Source organism: Myxine glutinosa, chromosome 12 (assembly GCF_964187855.1).
Source record: "Myxine glutinosa chromosome 12, kmMyxGlut1.1, whole genome shotgun sequence".
In the NCBI taxonomy this organism is placed as follows: Eukaryota; Metazoa; Chordata; class Myxini; order Myxiniformes; family Myxinidae; genus Myxine; species Myxine glutinosa.
Window position 1 is genome coordinate 42191176 of NC_136272.1, and position 21761 is coordinate 42212936.

General features: G+C 44.4%; 2 protein-coding genes across 5 annotated transcripts in view; one reads left to right on the plus strand and one right to left on the minus strand.

Annotated features, from left to right (window-relative positions):
• RAD51 (RAD51 recombinase) overlaps nucleotides 1-21761 on the plus strand; it is a 75944-nt gene that overhangs the window by 5924 nt on the left and 48259 nt on the right. The gene's annotated exons all lie outside the window — the stretch shown is intronic.
• ZFPL1 (zinc finger protein like 1) lies at nucleotides 1883-20655 on the minus strand. The gene is made up of 7 exons (XM_068132731.2): nucleotides 20313-20655; nucleotides 16987-17098; nucleotides 13955-14148; nucleotides 8142-8214; nucleotides 7735-7914; nucleotides 5151-5286; nucleotides 1883-3343 (listed from the first exon to the last, which is right to left on the minus strand). The coding sequence occupies exons 1-7, from the start codon at nucleotides 20412-20414 to the stop codon at nucleotides 3145-3147; spliced, it is 996 nt and encodes a 331-aa protein (XP_067988832.1). The 5' UTR covers nucleotides 20415-20655; the 3' UTR covers nucleotides 1883-3144.

The window sequence follows — 21761 nt, forward strand, 5'->3', positions numbered from 1 at the left end:
TAAAGGACGAAGCCGTCTCCTTATCTGTGTTCCGTTTTCTCCTCCGTCTCCGAAATGGCGACGACGTAGATCACTCGGTCCTTTCATTTCCAGGAGAAAGGGAAGTGGCAAAGTGCGCCACCTCCCCCCTTGTGTGTGATTCTCCGAGTGTGATGCACTACAAGACCCGAATCACAGCTCTTCAGCCTTTCTTTTCTTGATGTTGTTCTACTTATATTGTAATTCCCCCTTCCATTAGACCCTTCTCCACTGTTTGTTTCCATCTGGCGCTTGCACTACCCACTGTTGTTCTTCCTGCCTTTGTATGTTCTTTTCATTTGTTTTTCCAAAGCCATTTGTAAAATATGTCCAAACCATTTCAATTTTCTTTGCAATTGATGTACAGATGTACTTATTTCCGTCTTCAGCTCTTCTTTCACAACTTCTTCCATAGAATGTTCAACTTTCAAGATTAGATTATTTTGTTTCTCACTCAGCATGAGAGATGTTTCTCTTATCCATGGTATATCTCCTTTTTTACATCCCAACACTTCCATCGTTTAATTTATACCATTCTTGGATCCTATATTCAAAAGTGGTTCAAATTCCCCTCCCATTTCTTTTGAAATTAATTCCTATAATGTTCAAGTTTGTTTCTCCAGATTTTTTAAACATTTCATGTTCGTATCGGATGCTTTCAGCTTCATTGTGGAAATAACTAATTGCAATCAGTTTGTATATTACATCCTCGTCATGCTCTTGTGTCGAACATTGATGTCCTCCATGTTTTGTTAACAACAATAAAATCCATTAAATACTGTGTAATTTCATCCAATGATGTGAATGTTGTGTTATGGTTTTATGCATTTCAATATTGCGTTTATACGAGTTGTTGCTCTAAAATTGATATTTTGGAGCCATTTACAAAAACATTCATTCAAAGGGAACGTCACATTTTCTCTCAACTTCCGGTTATTACCCTGTGCTCGGGGAAGCGAAAAGCAGGTTTAGGCATTCGGTGCGTACGTGTGTACGTGTGGCGTACGTGTCTACATTTTTAAAATTCATTTTCTCGGCAACCGTTGGTGCGATTGACACGAAATTTTACCGTAGGAGGGCTTCCTCCTGTAGATTTTTTTTATTCATAATTATGGCGTCCTAGATGAAGTATTACGGACGCCATCTTGGAAAAATGTGACACCTCAATATCTCCCAAACCGCTCAATGGAAACATTTGAAACATGGCTCGTTGTTAAGCACTCCCCATGGGGAATAAGATATGTTGATGATGTCATTGGTGCCTTCGTTATGACGTCATAAATGCAACACTTATCTGATCATTGTGAATTTTTTTTCTCAGCAACTGTTGGTCTGATGGACACGAAATTTTCACTGCAGGAGCGGCTCCTCCTGTATAATATTTTAATGATATTCATGACATCATAAGGTCATGTGGTACAGGTGCCATCTTGGAAAAAGTGAAAAACGTTATACCTCTATATCTCCAAAACCGCTCCATGGGAAAAAATTGAAATGTGGCTCATTGTAAAGAACTCCATATGGGGGATTAGGTGTTATAATTCGACAGGGACAACGCTTCGTCTGATCAGTTCGAAATTTATTGAGCATGATCTATGCAACAATTATTTAGAGAATATAAATTTATGATGTCATCGCTCACATGGTCTGGCAGCCATATTGGATCAAAGAAAAAAAAATTGAAACGTTCAAAAATAGAAGAGTTGGCTTGCACCAAGTTGACTGCGCAGGGTAAGTATTCTATGTATACATCTAGTCTTTGCAATGCGTTGGTTATTTGTGATGGCAAATCGCTGTGTGATGGCAAAACGTGGATCAAACAAGGAAGATGATCAAAATTGGAAATCAATCATCAAAGAGGACAAACATTTCTAAAATATTTATTATGTAGAACTCTTCACCAGTGGGGAATCATTTACTCCCATTTGTACATATTAACAGCACCCTTGAATATCTCTCAAGTCACCACAGAACATACATTGATGAGGGCATAGTGCAAACACCTTTGTGACGTCATTAAGACAGGCCGATTAGGCAGCCAAGTTCAAGGTATCTTTTTGAAATCTATGAAAATCTTCTCAAATGCAGAAACCCGGTTTGAAATGCTTTTCATTCTGACTGTTTCAGACCCGTTCCTTTTCTGTAAAGTCTCAACATTGTGGTCGTTGACTATCCGACAGTCTCCTTCGCACAGAGTCGGCGATTGTCGCCGTTACCCCGTGCAGTTTACAGTTGCTATCCACATGGGGCACTGCATGAGCAGCATATCCGTGCTCCCCAAAAAGATGAACAAGATACAATGTGGTTATGATGTCTTGTTGATCCCTATTGAACGTCACCATAGCGTGCGTGTGCAAAGACATTCATAACCGTGACCAAGGATTTGATAACATTGATAACCATCAATAACAAAAGAAATGATTCCGTTTTGTTAAAATACAGAATTACCCCGTTTTGACGGAAATAAGAAACGGACATAACCTTCAAAAATGAAGCGCAAACTATACAGGACAGATTCTGTTTCCCAGATGCAGGTTTCCATGGTGAATAAAATGCAGGGTGGGGGGGGGGGGGGGGGGAGCGGGAGGGGGGGGGGTATGGACTTGAAATTCCACTCCAAAATTTTGAACTCCGAAGCCGAGTGTGAAAAGCAATCGTCTCTCGTAAAGCATTATATTCCGAAAAGTAGAATAACTCCTTTAAAAAAAACGCAAGAAAAAACAAAAAACCCACAAAAAACGCAAAATTCATTTTCAATTGTGGAAGATTCAAATCATGGTGCACAGGATGGATTCCTCAGAATTCAACAGCACAGTTGTTTTTAAAGATACACCAGCCTCGGTGACGTAATGGTTGGAGGGTCCACTCTGAATCTGCGAGGTCAATGGTTCAAACCCTGGGCCGAGGCCTCCCAAAGACTTGAACTCTTATCAGTATTATTATTATTATTATTCTACATTTACTGCTTACCGATGGGATGTTTCTGGGTCGCTCATTCTACTGTAATTGTTGTATGTGAGCAGCCCATCGTAAACGAGACAAAATACCTCGACAAACACCAAGAGAAAGACAAAAGGCAACAGTCTGAGGGATGTCACAAGGGTCACAGCCAATGCACATAGCTAACTATTGTCCATTTGGTTGTACATGAATGTTTGGGTTTTCCATGGGATCAAGCAGGGGATCTCCTTGGAGGATAGGTTGACCGAGATGAGACATCACAACGAGGAAAGTGAGCAATGCGAGGATGACGAGCAGAGACAGCAAAAGACATCGTTTCCGGGATGAGAGCTGTCGACGACTGCGGGAACCGGATGACCTGTGTCTTGGATGGAGCAATTGGGGAGGGAGAGTGAGCAATGGAAGTAGGATTGAAGAGAGAAAAAAAAAAGATAAAGTGAGTTTAAAGATGAAATGTTGCGTTTGATGATCAAATAATTTCGGAAGAAAGCTCAAAGAGTAACAATCAAATCAAAACAGCAAACAGAATGGATGAACAAATATATAATTAATTAATATACTAAAGAACAACAACAAAACATGCAACAAACCAAATATTAATGTCTGTCTTCATATTAGAACAATGAATGAATGAATGATCGTTTTAGGGCCATTTTCCCCGCTAGAGCGGGGGTTAGCCTTGCGGGCCCCATGACAATCATGGTTCCCTGTCTTAAGGCAATGTTTTTATGGCCGGATGCCCTTCCTGACGCCAACCCTTGGTTGCCTCTTACGATGCGCAGGGATACGGTGCACCTATTCTAAATTGGGGTACACACCGTGATCATTCATCCCAGCAAGCTGGTACTCAATTTGCCGACCTCGGAAGGATGACAGGCTGAGTCAGTGAGTCAACCCCCCTCGTGTTAATTCAGCGATCGACCGGGATTCGAACCCAGGATCCTAGGATCCCAAGCCGGCACCCTAACCGCAAAGCCAACACCAGGCTTCCCTCTTCACCTATCCCTGGTCCTGGCAATGTATGTATTAATTAGACAAACTCGCAAAAAACCCATCCTTAACTTAATAAAAAACCCAAGTTAATTCCCTCCAGGATTACGGACTAGTTAATTCCTCCTGGAATTGGTGTAATTGATTATGACTTGTAATATCCCCTCTGGTTGGCAGGATGGCCTAGCCCTAGAGGTAGGTACCGTGCCAGCCAGAGGGGATATTACATTTGAATTTCGCCGAATTATAAACTGTATCCTCATGTTTCACGGGCAGGGTGATTCATCAATGTGTGTGCCGTCAGTCAGATGGATGTTAAATGGGTGTCCCATCTACCGGAACTAGTTGGTAGATGTTAAAGATCCCATGGTATCCTTCGCTGACGTTTTACCTTCTCAGTCACCAGAGCAAACGATCTATCGCCAGCACCCTGAACAAATTACAAATTCCTGCCCTAACTACTGCTGGGAAGGCAACGACAAACCACCCAGTATAACCCGTGCCAACACTCTGCTCCGGCAGCACCGATGCTCTGCAACAGAGTATCGTACATCAGAATCAGAAGAGATCGCCCTCCCCCAACGGGAGCGACGCTATACGATACACACTTATATGAAGAGAATTGGGACCCTCCCACCCCCCCTGAATCCCTGGGCTATGATTTTTCGCCTAAAACCACCTTGAGTACAAGCAGAAGTTTCCAACTCATTCTGTCCAGTGGTTGAAAGTGTATGAAAGTTAAACAAACAGACCCTTAAATTTATAATATGGGATATTTAATATTAATATCTGCATCCTTGTTACACGTATCACAAGGCTCTATGTCCGAGATGGGGGTCAGTGTTCACCAATCAACGATATCCTGTACCCTTCACAAAGATGGCCTCTATAACCAGTGGCAAGAAAGAAGCCATTACTGAAAAAGACGCATCTAAAAGATCATATGGAGTTTGCGAAAAAGCGTCTTAATGATACTGTAGGCATGTAGAGAAACGTTTTGTGGTCAGATGAGACAAAAATTGTCACTTTTTGGTCTAAATTCAGTGTTTCGTCTGGCGCAAGCCTAATACTGCACATCACGGACACAACTAACAACTTGCCAAAAACATGAATGGGTGAGGTCCTTGGTTGATTCGTGGAAGTGTAACAATATAAACACCCACAAATACACTGCCCAGTACCTGAGCCACTGAGCGAGCCACTGGAATGCAGGCCGGCGTCGGTACTTGTCCTCATCCGAGTCATTTGGCGAGGGCGGAAACTGTAAAACCTCTCGTTCAATTTCATGCGCCTTTCGTTGTGCTGATACTTGTGTGCCTGGCGATGACAAAAACATACGACGAACATGATATGGCTAACTAACGATCCCTAATTAATTATCTTATAAACAAAACAACAATGCTTGAGCGATATTTACTACCACCAATTCATCCTACGGCATCATCAGAATCGTTATTCTCAGTCATTTCTAGGCTTTTGTCATAATGAACCCACATTCCTCACCCAATCTTCTTCTCCTTCCTTTATAAAGGGTGAGGTTCAATGGAACCAACCTTCTGCCCTGCCCTCAACCAATGCTCTCACTCTCCACCCACCCCCACCTTATTGATATCTCTCCTCACGCAATCTCCCCATCTCAACCATGGTCTACCTCTTTTCCTTCTTCCTTGTCCTCTCAACCTATCTGCTCTCTCTTTGCCATTTTTTCTTCTTCCATCTGCACCAAGTGTCTAGACCTCCTGACCCAGTTGTTCTTGCAGACCTGCAAACTCTGTTGTTGTCTCTCTGTCAGTGCCATCGTCTCTAGACCGTAAAGGTAGGCCGGCGTCATACAAGACATAATGGTTCCCTTTCAATTTTCTTGACATTATCTGGTCTGCCATTACTCCCTCCACCCTCCTCCATGCATTCGCACCCACCTGAATCCTCTTCTGCACCTCTGTCTCCGACTTACCATCACCAGTCACTGTTCCTCCCATGTACTGAAACCTATTTCCCTATCGGTGTTCCTTCCCCTCTCACCTGATATTCATTTATTTTATCTACTGCCCGACAAATCACCTCAGTCTCCCCGCGCCACCCCTTCCTGCCCGTACTATCCACATCCCTGTCACGAGCCAATTTATAGATAATCTTTCCACCATCTTCTTCCAACATGTACACCTCCTCTTCCATATCACTCCACGCCTCTTTTTGCTGCTTTCTTCTGCCCATACAGGTGCAGTAACCCTGCATCTGGTTGCCCCCCTCTACCCTTGATCTTCTATGTCTTTTTCCAAACTTCCTTCTTCTCACCAACTGCCTTCACTACTTCCTCCATCCACCTTACCTGATTTCTGCCCCAATTTGATGATGTATGCTTTCCTGATGTCCTCCCACACAAAACTTCTGCAATTCCCCTAAACTCCTCTCCGTACCTCTTCCACTCCTCCAAACCTTCAGCATCCTCTCCTTGCAATCCATGAGGACGTTGTCCCTGAATTTCCCACACCCAATCATCTTCCAACCCCTGCTCTTAACTCCCCTCATTTTCTTCATGTGCATAGCAAACACCTCCAGCTTGTGCTGGGGAGATGGGGTGACATGCTCTCAGGGACGCTGGAAAGCATTTTGAGTTGGGGGTGCTGAAGGTCAGTGGCATACATACATTTTGAAAATAAGTAAATCAAACATAAAAATAAAATCTCCACCCTCTCAGCTCTGCTCATAGTCTTACACTAAACCCAAAATATCCCAGTATTAAAAATATTTTGATAATATATATTTTTTCATTGCCATTGCAGTTAAACAATACAGAAAAAGCAGGGGGTGCTGCAGCATCCTCAGCACCCCCACTTCCCGCACCCATGCATGCTCTCCCACTACTGCCTTACAATCCTTGATCCTCCAAAACTGTCGCTTCTTCACTACCAATATCTAGTTCCCTTTCATGCTCTCCACTCCTATAAGTAATTTTGTGGCTGTTCCGCTTCTGAAAGAACAAACCAGCTTGGCCATCTCATTCCTTGCCACCAGCTCTCAACCCTCACTATTCCTCGTTTCCACATCCAAATTTACCAATGCATTCCATCTTCACCTGGTTCCGCTACTTCCACATGCGCATTAAAATGCCCCGCAATGCACATTATCACCACCAGCTCACCCATTCCCATCATCCTCTCCAGAGCGCCCCTGAACTCCTGCTTCTCTACCTCAGACATTCCTGTTTGTGACAAATAAACTGAAGCAACACACACCATTTGCCTCCGTATCGCCAACCATGCTATAAGTATCCATCCCTTCCATCTTTCCACTCTGACCACCTGCTTGCTGATCTCTCCCGATATTATTATTCCCACGCCATTACTCCTTCCAGCCCCTCCCGAGTGCAACATCTTATACTATCCTACAAACATCCTCATCTGTCCCCTTTACATTTGGCCTCCTCGACACACAACACTTCCAACCTCCTCTGCATCATCGATCTCCACCACCTTGACTCCTCTCCCCTCCATCGATCCCACATTCAAACTTCCTAGTCCGACATCACTTTTGACCCGCTGCCTGCCTGGCAGAGCTCGTACCACCTTGATCAGTTTGGGATGTTCTGGTCATTAATCAGCAGCGCTGCCGGGGCTGACCTTCTACATGAGCCTGCTATAACCATCGTATACATGCACCCAAACCTCTTTCTCCACTCCGCCACTTTCTATCATTGACTTCTCCGGCCTTGTATTGCCCAGAGTTCATCATGTACTGTGCTATTCCACCAACTATGGTCAATACCTGTTGGTACTAAGAAAGGCGCGGTTTCTTCAGGAATGTTCAGCGTCGTGTACGATTTCTCCTCATTTCCAAGGCCGGGATGTCGAACCCGATCCATTTGATCAGCGGGTAACTCAAACCTCCCATCGCCAGGAGCAAATCTCACACCACTGGAATCCCCAGGTACAGCACCTTCAATGGCTGGGAAGGAGGAGAGATTAGAGAAAAACAGCGAGCAGGCCAGGCCAGGCCGGGATCAGGGCAAATCGTTTCGAGAAAGAGTTGAATCCCCACTTGCACAAAGACAAATTGTGACAAAACGTGTTGGAATGGAAGTAGTTGAACTGCTTCAATTTGTTTTTTCTAAATTACATTTTAACAGCTTAGCAGGCCCATTTGATGGGATTTGTTGATGGAAAAATACCTACTATCAAATGAAGACCAGTCTGTGGTGTCATGAGATTCTTGCAGAACTATTAGTGGTTGTGTTGACTCATCAAACTGAAAAAAACAGTACATAGTAATTTGCATTCATTGTTAAACAGTTCCTTCTCAAAAACAATTGATTTGGTAAACAGCCAAGAAAGGCCGAACTGTTTACATTTCATACCTAGCCCAAATTTTTCGTACGTAGAGTTTGTACGACACTTCCGCAATGCAAAATGCTCAACCCACAATGGATGTGACATTACCTTATTATACCCACAATGGATAAGTGACATCATTACCTTGTCATACAGTCATGGCCAAAAATATTGGCACCCTTGCACTCTCTTCAAATGAAGCATAATTTCTTTCAGAAAATTGTTGAAATAAAAAAATCTTTTTGGAATCACATTTGTATTTCTTTGGTTTACAGTGGAACAAAATTTTTTTAAAGCTGAAAAAATTACTAAATCTAAGCTTATTCCACACAGAAATCCTAAAATGGCCCGGACAATATTATTGGCACCTTTTAGAAGTTGTTCGAAATAATTAGATTTCAAGCAGCTGATTCGCCTTTACTTTGGAATTGAACTCACCTGTGGTGAGTTTCAGGTGCCTGCAAAATAAAGATCACTCATTCAACCAGTTCAAATAGAGAAAAGGAGTCATTCTGCTGTTTTGTGTCACTGTGTGTACCGCAATGAGCATGGAGAAAAGAAAGAAAACCAGAGAATTGTCCAAGGAGGTCAGACACAAGATTGTAGCCAAGCATGGACAATCTCAAGGCTACAAGTCCATCTCCAGAGACCCTGATGTTCCCGTGTCCACCGTACGCAATGTTATCAGGATGTTTAAGGCCCATGACACTGTCGCCAACCTCACTGGACGTGGCCGCAAGAGAAAACCTAATCGAAAATTGCAGCGAATGATTGTTCGAATGATAGAGAAAGCACCTCAATCAACTGCCAAACAATATTTCAAGCTGACCTTCAGACACAAGGTACGACAGTTTCAACTCGCACCATCCGTCGCCAACTCAATGAAAGGGTTCTATGGTAGGAGACCCGGGAAAACCCCACTGCTGAGAGAGAGACAAACGAAAGCCTGACTGGAGTTTTCCAAAACACACCTGAACAAGCCAAAATCCTTCTGGGAGAATGTCCTGTGGACAGATGAGACCAAATTAGAGTTTTTTGGAAAAGCACATCATCTCTATGTTTACAGAAAATAAAATGAAGCCTTCATAGAAAAGAACACCATCCCTACTGTCAAACATGGAGGAGGTTCAGTGATGTTTTGGGGTTGCTGTGCTGCCTCTGGCACTGGGTGCCTTGAATGTGTGCATGGCATCATGAAATCAGGAGATTACCAAGGCATTTTGGAGTGCAATGTTCAACCCAGTGTCAGAAAGCTGGGTCTCCGTCGAAGGTCATGGGTCTTGCAGGAGGACAATGATCCCAAAGACACTTCAAAAAGCACCCAGGAATGGTTCAAGACAAAACGCTGGACTGTTCTGAAGTGGCCAGCAATGAGTCCAGATCCAAATCCCATTGAACACCTGTGGGGAGATCTGAAAACAGCAGTTGGGAGAAGGCACCCTTCAAATCTGAGAGAACTGGAGCAGTTTGCACAAGAAGAGTGGGCCAAACTACCAGTAGAGAGGTATAGGAAGCTCATTCATGGCTATAGGAAGCGCTTGGCTGCAGATATTTTGTCCAAAGGCCGTGCTACCAAATATTAATTCTCGGGTGTCAATAATTTTGTCAATGCCATTTATTTCTATTTACTGATTTAAAAGGATATATTAACTTCTGAATCAAAAACAAGGGTTCTGTAATATTAACAGTGAAATAAAGAATTGTCGAGACCAAATACTAAATAAATAAGGGTGCCAATATTTTGGCCACAACTGTACCCACAACGGATGTGACATTACCTTATTATTCCCACAATGGATAAGTGACATCATTATTGTGTTATACCCACAATGGATAAGTGACATCATTAAGTTGTTATAACCACAATTAAAGAAGAGAAGTGGAGAAAAGAAAGAAGAGAAGGTGAAAGGGGGAGGAGTGGTGAGCAGAGAGGAGAAGCAATGAGTTGTTACGTTTATGGGAGTAGAGGATGAATTACCATAGTGGAGATAGAACTGCGTAGTGTAGCCTGGACCGCGTACGAGCGGGAAGCCCATCTCAATGTATTAAAAAAACCACCTTTAGAGGCCATTTTCCCCCGCAAAGCGGGGGTTGGCCTTTTTCGGGAACCGTGGTTGTTGTTGTTTTTTTTGGTCCCCTTTTTGAAGCAATGTTTTACGGCAAACAGGGAATTACCAGTGAACTGGTACTCAATTAGCCGACATCGGAAGGATGACAGGCTGAGTCAACCACCCTGGCATTAATTCAGCGATCGACCGGGATTCGAACCCAGGATCCTAAGATCCTAAGCCGGCACCCTAGCCGCTAGCCCAACACCAGGGCTGTAAGTAGAAAAACTGTGAGCTTAAGGTTGTTTATGTGTTCTTCACATGGGGGGTGAAGACATGCTAATTAGCTCTAGGATTTAAGATTAATCTCCCCAGAATGTGATTTCGCCTATGTTCTTACAATTATAACAAGCAGGCCATAAAAACCCTTGTTGTTAACCAACAACAACAACTCCCGGCATAAATGCCAACAGAAACTGAACATGCCTGTTCGGGCTAAACCCTGCCCCACCAACCGACTAAGGAAAAAGGCCCCGCCCAGTAGAGGCGGAGAATTGGTGGGCTGTCAAGGGGACCGTGAGGCCCCGTCCCGAAGTGCATGATTGGTCGGGGTGAGGTCATCGAGAGACTTCGAGAATGGAGGAGGAAGAATCTCTCTATTTTTCTGGCTTTGTGACAGGCGGACGCTTTTGTCTCTGGCTCTCGGCTGCGGCTGGCTCGTCTGCGCTTTTTGGGGAGGACGGTTCGGAGCTCAAAGAACCTTTGCAATATTAGAGGGGGTGTTGTTGACGGTGGTGCTCTTCAGAGACGGAGGAGGTCACGAGCAGACCGAAGGAGGCGGTCTTGTCTGCTCGCCTCACGCTGGCTACGGGCGCGACTCAGCGCCATCTTGTACATTTCCCGCGCGGTGACTCGGGTTCGACGATCACCGAGCTCCTCAAAGTCCTCGTTGTGCACCAAAGCCGAGTACCAGCCGGCTTAAAACATGATTTTATTTTCTTTAATCATTCCCCTGTCTGTTTTTGAGTCTGCGTGTGGAGGTAACTCAATTAGGATATTACGAGTAGATTTTCCTCACCTTTCATTTTCATTCCATGCTTAATTTTTATTTCACCATTATTATTATTGCATTTCATTTGTTGTGTCTTGTTTGCATGGTGTTGGGTTTCGGATAAAACCCTGTGGCTTTCGTCTGTACAAGGTAAGCACTTTGGTCCCGTTCCCATGCGCGCCAAAAAGTACCGCCAATGTTCGGTTTGCTCGCCTCGGGAAAGACTGACCGGCTATCCGTCCAAGGCTGGTTTTCATTGGCCGCAGACTTGACAGTATTATACAATGGATTCCAGAATGCTTTTCTGCACCTCGTACGAAGACGTGTTCAAAAAATCCAACAAACTAGATAAGTATAATAATGCAAGAAAATCCCATAAAGTACAACAAAACTTACATTAAAAATATTATCTGTCTCAATACATATTTGTGGTATATATTTTACTGAAAAAGCCACATTTCCTACCCACCTTTTGCTCTGCAGCACGTGGACTTCTCTCCCACAAAGGTTGATATATTTAATGAGTCAATCTGGACACATCACCTACAATTGGGTTCGATGGCATTGCCACTATAATCCTCAAAATGATGCTTCGGCCCTGTACTCTCCCCTTTTGTCACTCTTCTCCAAGTCCTTCTCAGATCTGAATGTTGAACATGTCACCCATCACCCCTTCACAAGAAGAATGACAAGTCTGATCCACTCAACTGCAGACCGGTCATCCTTCTCCGTATCATAAGCAAAGCAAAGCTCAAGCATTATCTCTTCTCTAATTCTCTAAACTCTGCTCATCAGTTCATTCTGCCCCAGCTATCCTGATGTGGACATGTTGCTTCATTTAACCCGACCCCGGATGGATGCACCAAATCTGAAACAAGAGAGCAGATTTTGCTGTCTCTCAGGATTTTGATACCGTCTGATATTTTTTTCACATTGGTCTGCTTCTGGGAATTACAGCCCCCTCCCCCTCCATGAATGGTCATATAATCTTCTTTGTAAGTACTAGGACGTGCCCGTACGTGGCGTACCCGTAACCGTACCGTACCCGGAACCGTACCCGTACCGTACCCGTACCCGTGACGTGCCCGTAATGAATATGTACAAAATATAAATATGTATGTACTACAATCGATCGTACCTTACAACAATCAACACAGATTGCAACGTCAAATAAATGAATACGCTCTCAAATGTGCCGTCCGAGGCAGCGTCTGCTCGCCACGTTCAGCGTCACTATGACTATCCGTAAGTCCGGAAGTGACGTCCTCATTTGACTGTCCGGAAGGTCGCAAATCGCAGTTACGATGAATCGCAAATTAGTTTTAATTAGTTTTAAAACATAGTTTAACGGCAACATAGTTTTCCAACGTGAAATAAATAAATACGCTCTCAAATGTGCCGCCCGAGGCAGAGTCTGTTCGCCACGTTCGGCACACGTGATAGCTCGCTGCTCTCTGATTGGTTGAATCGTTTTTTGGACATAGCTCGGTAACTACTTGTCCGATTAATATGAAACCTTGAAAAGGCACATCCTCGGGTCCCCAGCAATATACCTGGCAAGTTTAAAGTATATCGGACCCGTGGTTGTCGAGAAACAGCGGTCACAGACATACAAACATACAAACATACAAACATACAAACATACAAACATACACACAGAGATTACTGGAATTATAGATAGATAAACCATGGGTAGGTCTTGATGGGATTGTCTTGTAATCTTCCTCTCGGGGCCGGTGACTACCCGTAAGGCAGTGTTTGAGGTCCTACCTTATTTTTGGTCTACATCAATGACCATTTTGATGATGACTCCATCTTGTGTCGATCAGTACATCAGACTTCTGAGAGGCAAGCTGTTGTGGCGTCCATCTCAGCAGATCTGGATAAAACAAGTCGTCGGTCATGTACCCGGAGCACGTTATTCAAAGCAGGAAAATCTCACAAGGATTGACTTTCAAACTTTCCAGTTTACTTCTCTGACCAACCCATGGGAGAGATGGAGTCCCTGAAGCTCATATGCCTCACATAATCACAACCTGTCTTGGGTTGACCATTCCTCTAAAATGGCTTCCAGGGTTAGAGCAACACCTTGATGTTCTCCAGAGCTAAATCAATTCTGAGCTTTTCAGAGATCATTACACTGCATATGGTCATGATCCGAAGCATCATTGAGTATTAGTCTCTACTCTCGGGTGTCGCAGCTGCTTCTTCCTCTGTCAGCTATTGAGATCACGTTATTGGCATGACTCGGCTGGAGGTCGTGTTCGTTGTCAATGACGCTTCACTTTGGCTGAGCACTTAGGAGGAGATTCATTGTTTGCCACACACCTTTGATTTGTTTTTTTTATGCATTCTATGGACTTTGAAATTAATTAATTAAAATTCAAGTTGAAATAAAAAATGTCGGTACTGATAGAAAAAGGAAGTGCAAAATTCTTTTTTCAAAAATGTTCTCTGAAATTGGAAACTGGATTTTCATCCTTGAATACATAATTCGTGCATACCTTTGCATCATTTCCATTGCAATAACATTCCGCCCCCTTCCCCAATCATCTCACCATGGGCAGGCCGAGGCTCGTACGTGCCCAACTTGCAGTGCCGAGCATTTCTCGAAGTACCACCGCCACGGGAGAAACCATGTTTAAAGGGGGAAAGATGGGCCCCGCACAACCCGGACACTGATAACCAGCAGGCGCCGTGGTCGCTGGGAGCTGACTCGCTGCGCTGCTCAAACAGTCCCAATGAAAAACGTCTGCAAAGCATGGGAAGACAAGCAAACGGGTTTCGACAGATAAAGGACAACCAAATTCAGAAGAAGAATCTTTTTCTCTGTTGCTTTGCGAGCAATAATGGCTGGCACAACACGATGGGATCTTCCTGGTTGAGCAGTCAGTGCAAATAAGTGGGAGTGGGTCTTCTTTTGTTTGCAGAATCATTGGTCGAGGGCAGCACTGTGTCGCTGATGTAATGCTCTCTGTAGGTTAGGGCAATAATTTGGAATTTGTTCAAGGTGCCGGCGATAGCTCGCCTACTCTTCGTGAAGGACACCGTGGGATTTTTTTAACGTCCTCCAACTAATGTCAGCAGATGGGACACCTGGTTTAACGTCCATCCGAGGGATGGCACCACACATTGATTTGTTTTATTGTCGATGCAGTCAAAGATACATATGTCATGTGACATGAAATAAGGCGAAGAACATTGGGAAACCTTTTAGAGAATAAGGTATTATGCTTTCAAAGCAAGTTCTTATTTTTGTAGTTACCAAGCGTTTCCTTCTTTGCAATGGTTGGGTAAGCAGTTTGAAATCGCCAAACGAAGCCAATATGTCCGAGTCTGTATCATTTTTCAAAATGGCACTCTCTCTCTCCTTTAATTAACCGAAGATGGATGGAGGTTATGTTTTCACCAGTTTGTTTGTTTGCCCATCTGTCTGTGAGCACGATATCTCAAAACGTCGTGGACAGATTCACACGAAATTTGATGGACAGGTTGGGTGGGTGACAAGGACGAAGTGATTAGATTTTGGTGAAGATCCCGATACGAGAATTTTAAGTGATTCTTCACCACAGTGCCTTCAGAAAGTATTCACACCCCTTGATTTTTTCACATATTGTTGTTACAGCTCAAATAAAAAATGGATTAAACTGAGATTTTTGTCACTGATCTACACGTATTACACCATTACGTCAAAGTGGAATTTTTTTTTTGAGAAATTTTTACAAAATAATTAAAAATGAAAAGCTGAAATGTATTCAATAAGTATTCAACCCCTTTGCTATGACACTCCAAATTGAGCTCAGGTGCATCCACTTTCCTTTGGTCATCCTCGAGATGTCTCTACAACCTGATTGGAGTCCACCTGTGGCACTTAGAAAGAAACACACCTTTCTATATAAGGTCCCACAGTTGACAGTGCATGTAAGAGCAGAAACTCTACCACAAAGTCCAAGGAACTGTCCGTAGAACAGTTCAGCAAGGTGAAATAGAATTGTGAGGAGGTGTAGATCTGGGGAAGGATATAAAACAATTTCTAGAGTGTTGAAAGTTTCGAAGAGCACAGTGAGCTCCATCATTAGGAAATGGAAAAAATATGGGAACTACCCAGACTCTTCCTAGAACTGGCCGTCCGACCAAACCGAGCAATCGGACAAGAAGGTCCTTGGTCAGGGAGGTGACCAAGAACCCAATGACCACTCTGACCGAACTACAGAGTTCCTTGGCTGAGATGGGAGAACCTGCCAGAAGGACAACAGTGTCTGCAGCACTTCATGATCCCACTAGGTTTTATGGGAGAATAGCCTGACGGAAGCCACTCCTGAGGAAAAGGCACATGACAGCATGCTTGAAGTTTGCAAAAAGCACGTGGAAGACTGAGAGCATGAGGCAAAATATTCTGTGGTCTGATGAGATGAAAATTAAACTATTTGGCCTGAATGCAAAGTGCTATGTCTGGTGGAAACCAAACACAGCTCATCACCCATCTAACACGTACTCTACCGTGAAGCGTCGTGGTGGCAGCATCATGCTCTGGGGATGCTTTTCAGCATGCAAATCATTGAGCAGAACCTGCTTCAGAGTGCAAAAAACTTTAGACTGTGTTGAAGATTTACATTCCAACACAACAAATGAATTCCATTGAGGATCTGTGGAAAAACTTGAAGATTTCTGTTCATCGACGCTCCTCATCAAACTTGATAGAGCTTGAGGAAATCTGCAAGGAAGAATGGGAGAAACTCCTCAAATCCAGATGTGCAAAGCTGATAGACATATCCAAGAAGACTCGAAGCTGCGATCACTGCCAAAGGTGCTTCTACCAAAGTATTGGGTCAGGGGGTTGAATACCTATGGAGATATTTCTGTATTTCATTTTCAATTATTTTGTAAAAATGTGTATGAAAAAATTCCACTTTGACATTACAGGGCATTACGTGTAGATTATTGACAAGAATCTCAATTTAATCCATTTTTTAAATTCAGTCTGCAACAACAAAATGTGAAAAAAGTCAAGGGGTGTGAATACTTTCTGAAGGCGCTGTAGCACTGTCTCAAAACGTCGTGGACAAATTATGACAAAACTTGGTGGATGGGTTGGGTTGGCGACAAGAACAAGATGATTGAATGTTGGTTCAGGTCCGGATCCAGATCCGGCCTATCAGTGGGATACAACACGTAAACTGTTCAGCCTGGCCGAGATATGCACTCTACCGAGTGCCGCTCTTGTTTAGAATTTAAATAGATACCTCCTTACTGAAACCATGGCCAGGTCAGTCGGTGTCATCCATTGTCCCGCACTACACTGTGCCTTATACTGCTTGTTCATGCCGTACAGTGTGCTTCAGCTACAACTGTGTGTGCCATATCCGCATCTCAGAACTCGACCGAATGGGATTGGATGATTTGATTGTGTGGCACGAGTTCTATCAAAAATAAACAAGTAAACACACAAAGTGTTATTCTTTCCACACACTTGGTGAAGCCTTTCAAGTAGTAAATCAAAACAGGTGACAATTTGCAAATCAAGGTTTTGGGTTGACACATGGAAAACGGAGCAATTGGAGAAGGGATGAGTTAAGTGCGTAAAGCTTACCATAACATATTAATCGGACGGTTTCTGCATTGCTCAATGGCTGCTGACAAAGACGGCACGTAGCATCGTAATCGCTGTCCTGGAGCCATTGTAGATAGGACTGCACGATGCACTGTCACACAAAACATCATTTCATTGGAGCGACGATAAGACAGTTTGAAAGCCACAATATCACTTTTTAAAAAATCAATCGGAGGATGCCGTGTTACCATAGAGATCAAATACAAGGACAAATGATTGGTCATTTGGCCCATTTATTCTTCTACATCCGCAACCCAGTGACATAATGCAGTGATGAGATTATAAAACTAAATCCCATTAATTTAATTAGTCCAGGTTCTGGATGTAGATCATCTATGTCTTTACACTCACGAGTGCCCCAAGCACACACTAGATAGCCCTTTTCGAAAGATACCATGGGATTTTAATGAGCAACCCTCCTCCCCCCGCCCCCCGCCGCCATCCGAAGACCGAAGAGCGACGAGATTCAGCGTATTATGACGGTACAGACTCTGAACTGTAGTTTTTTAATGATTTCTAACTCCGTCAGGGATCACACACATACTATGCAACTCAAATGGAAAACATGATGTGGAATAAGCTAACCTTCCACCCTGGTGTAGCGGTTACCTTATTCGCATGTCGCGGTTAACTTATTCGCATGTCGCAGTTAACTTATTCGCATGTGACGGTTACCTTATGTTTGGTCATAATCCACGTGCACGGGCCTGTGGGGCTTTTGGTTGTGTGGAAGTGACGCACGCGCGGTTGTGGAGCCACGCCCTCCGGAGGGTTTTGGCTTTATAAAAGCTGTACCACTTCCGTTCGCGTAGAGAGTGCTGGAGATTTCTGTACGAATAAACGAGCTTCGAACCCTACGAAATGGCCTCGTCCTCTCGCCTTCCGCGACTCCTAAACTGGTGACCCCGGCTGCCCCCGAATGGATTCGGGGGCTGCAAACGAACACGGCAAGCACGCCCTGGCCAGGGAAGCCACCGAAACTGGTGACCCCGGCTTCTCCCGAAAGGATGCGGGCGCGGTTTCGAACGCAGTTTCGATCGAACTGCCGGAGTTTCGGAAACGACGAGCGGCCATGTGGTTCGCGCACCGCGCTTGGCTCCTCCTCTACGACCAGAGGGGCGAGCCTGCTCCAGGACCCTCCGAAGGAACGCAGTTACGAGATGTGGGTGGCACTGCTGCTCATCTCTTGCGCGCGCACTGACGTTGGCGGCACGGCTGCTTCGTTACCTTCGCACGCACTGCTGCTCGCAACTCGCGAAAACTCTACAGCTACAGCTCGCGTGTCGAAAGCTGCGACTCGCGCAACTACTACTCCTACTCTGCATCCTCGGGAGGCCCGCGAGGAACCTCGGCAGCCTCCCCCGAGGCCTTGACCAGCCCCTCGGTTGGCTCAACCCCTTTTCGCGCGCACCGAGGCCGAGCACTGCTCGAGCCTTCTCGGCACTGCCAAGCGCGCCCGCGAACTGCAACCTCGGGAGGCCCGCGAGGAACCTCGGCAGTCTCCCCCGAGGCCTTGACCAGCCCCTCGGTCGGCTCAACCCCACGGTGGCGTTTTTTCGCACGTACCGAGGCCGAGCACTGCTCGAGCCTTCTCGGCACTGCCGAGCGCGCCTGCGAACTACGTACATGCCCGTGGGAGTGCATTCTGGGGGGGCGCATGTAGCGATTACCTTATTCGCATGTCGCGGTTAACTTATTCGCATGTCGCGGTTAACTTATTAGCATGTGACGGTTACCTTATGTTTGGTCATAATCCACGTGCACGGGCCTGTGGGGCTTTTGGTTGTGTGGAAGTGACGCACGCGCGGTTGTGGAGCCACGCCCTCCGAAGAGGGTTTTGGCTTGATAAAAGCTGTACCACTTCCGTTCGCGTTTAGAGTGCTGGAGATTTCTGTACGAATAAACGAGCTTCGAACCCTACGAAATGGCCTCGTCCTCTCGCCTTCCGCGACTCCTAAACTGGTAACTTAATTGTATCCTACCATTAATTTGCAGTTTGTCAATGGCTTTGACACCAATACAAATTTTTATTGCGGACCCTGGCCATCAAAAAGCTATGTATATATATATATCGAACAAACAGTTTCAAATGGAGCACCTCGCCGTCATTCGACCATTTAATTTGCATGAGATGCGGCAATAAATGTGAATTGTTGCTCCCAGCTTGCCGGCTCGATGACAGAAGACACCAGTTGCTTTTTTGCCACCTCCATCCCTATCCCGTTTCGAATCCCATAAGGGCACGGACAACTTGCTAGTTACAGGGAATTAATAAATAATTGTTTCATTGCACCAACCACTGGTAATGAGTCACAAGCTTTAACGAGAGCGAAGTTGATGGCACGCCATCACAAATCCCAACGCTTCCCAAAGCAAAGTTGAAAGATGGAAAAATGTTCCACAAGGAATGACCCAATATCAAATTGAGTCAAAAAAATTTCCCCGTTTTGACCCCAAGTTCGCACCCTCTGGGGCATGAACCGAGGGTGAAATCCATAAAATTGTGCCCGTTTCATGTGTCCCCAAATGTTGATTGCATATTCAAAATTTCATTTTTAAAAATTGGCCGCAATTGCATTTTTTGGTATTTGACGTTTTGACCCCACCCCAGGGAGCGGAGCCAAAAATGACACTGCTTTTGCACGTTCGTGTCATGTGATGATCATGTCATGGATGTAATGGTGGACAGACGTAATGACGGATGGACAGATGTGATGACGGACGGATGGTCGTAATGATGGACGGATGGTCGTAATGATGGATGGATGGTCGTGATGATGGACGGATGGTCGTAATGACAGACGGATGTGATGACGGCGGATGGTCATAATAACGGACGGACGTGATGGACGGATGGTCATAATGACGGACGGACGTAAGTGATGACGGACGGATGGTAATAATGACGGACGAACTTAATGACGGACAGACAATATCCCCAATATTTTTCAAAAAGCGTGTTTACAATAAGTATTAAAACCAAATACCTATTGCAATAATTCGTAGAGTTATAGTATTGCATGACTTGAACCTTTAGTTATACGTTTGGGAGGATGGCAGAACCACAAGGGTTTAGATTAGTTAATACAAACCCCTTGGGGAAGGAAATGGATGTATAGTTGCGTTACGACTAAGGATTACGAGAGCACCCGAGGACCCGAACGTCTAAGGCTCTAAGCTCATATTTAAATGGATCTGAACCCCAAAGCAATAGCAGAGAAACCCTTAAATGACGTGGAATACATTTTGTGCCAAAAACTTAAACCTGTAAAGGTGTTGTTAACGAGTGAGGGTTTGGGCCCCACCTTTGGGTGGTTTGCCACCAAGCAGTGTTCGCACACATTCACTCGGTGTTCGAAGCAGAACAGGTTGGTCACCTTACGTTTCGGACACTTACACAAACCCATGGTGAGGACAGAAGGAAATCAGAGAGAAAGAGCCGAGTACAGAGAGCAGATGAACCTCGACAACGATTTGTAGATTAACGAGGACCACGTCCACACTCCATCAGGTCTCCATTCGTATTATAAATGTGTTCCGATATCCCTGAGGTCTCACACACCACCTATCTACTTGATAATCGAAAAAGGCCTCAGATTCGACTCCTGCCACGTCTTCCGTACTGGCGATGGGATGACGTGACGTCACGCAGGCCAAGCAAATAGTTCCTCAAAAAAACACAATGCTCAATGTAAACATGATCACAAAACGTTCGCCATTTTTCAATGAGTTTTAACGCAAACGTTTGTCTCTTTAACCCCCACTGCCCCTCCATAAAATCCCACTCCCACTTAATGTTTTGTTGTGTTTTACCGAGTTTGCAGATCTACACAGATCTATATAGGCCACGTAAGAAGACTCGGCTGTAATGTGCCAGACTTATTATGTCACGACGAAGGGTTATGGGGGAGGAGGTGTTGCGTAGGCTGTAATAAATACTGAACAGGATGGCTGCGATCGGAGATCCCTGATGCTATCCGGTCGAGCCGACTCGTGATAGGTATTAGCCAATTGGTAGCATTTGATATTCTATCTCATAACTAGTTTTGTTTATACAAAAAGTGGAACACCAGGAATAAAAACACTTAATGCCTCCCTCCAGGAACCATAATCGATGTTATTTTGGAGAATTTTCCCCGTATTTAATTATTTATTTATTTTTATTGGTTACAAAATGGATACTCAATGTAACAACAGCGCCGACTCCACGGGCTCATTTGAGCTTCTTCTTCTTCTTCTTAATGTACATGTTCTTCTTCTTCGTTTCTTTTGGTCTAATGGCGTTTCCAGTTCGCAAGGCTCTATATATACCACTCACCGCAACTTGACAAAATTATACCCAATGAACCATGAGGTTTCCCGCTCTCTTTTTAACATCTTTGTACAGCTTTACATTGTCGGGGTACTTCTGGTTCAACGAGCTTGTAATTTCCGTCAGATCCGACACTTTTATGACTTGATTATGCAGTTGATACATCCCACTGTTGCAGTTTTCAAAATGGAGCATTATACATTTGTGAGTATTTAAAGGTGCCTGATTATAATAATACAGCCGACCAGTCTTAAGCTTGAAGCAGTTCATTTGCATAAATCAAAGTTTTGTTATGCATATTTAACTTACGATCAAAAATATACATGGCAATGAGTACCGGACCCAACACGCTACCATACGGTACTACACTTTCGACTTTGATCCATTTTGATTTTGCTCCATATTTATTTCAAATTTGAAGAAACGTTTTGAGGCGGTGTAT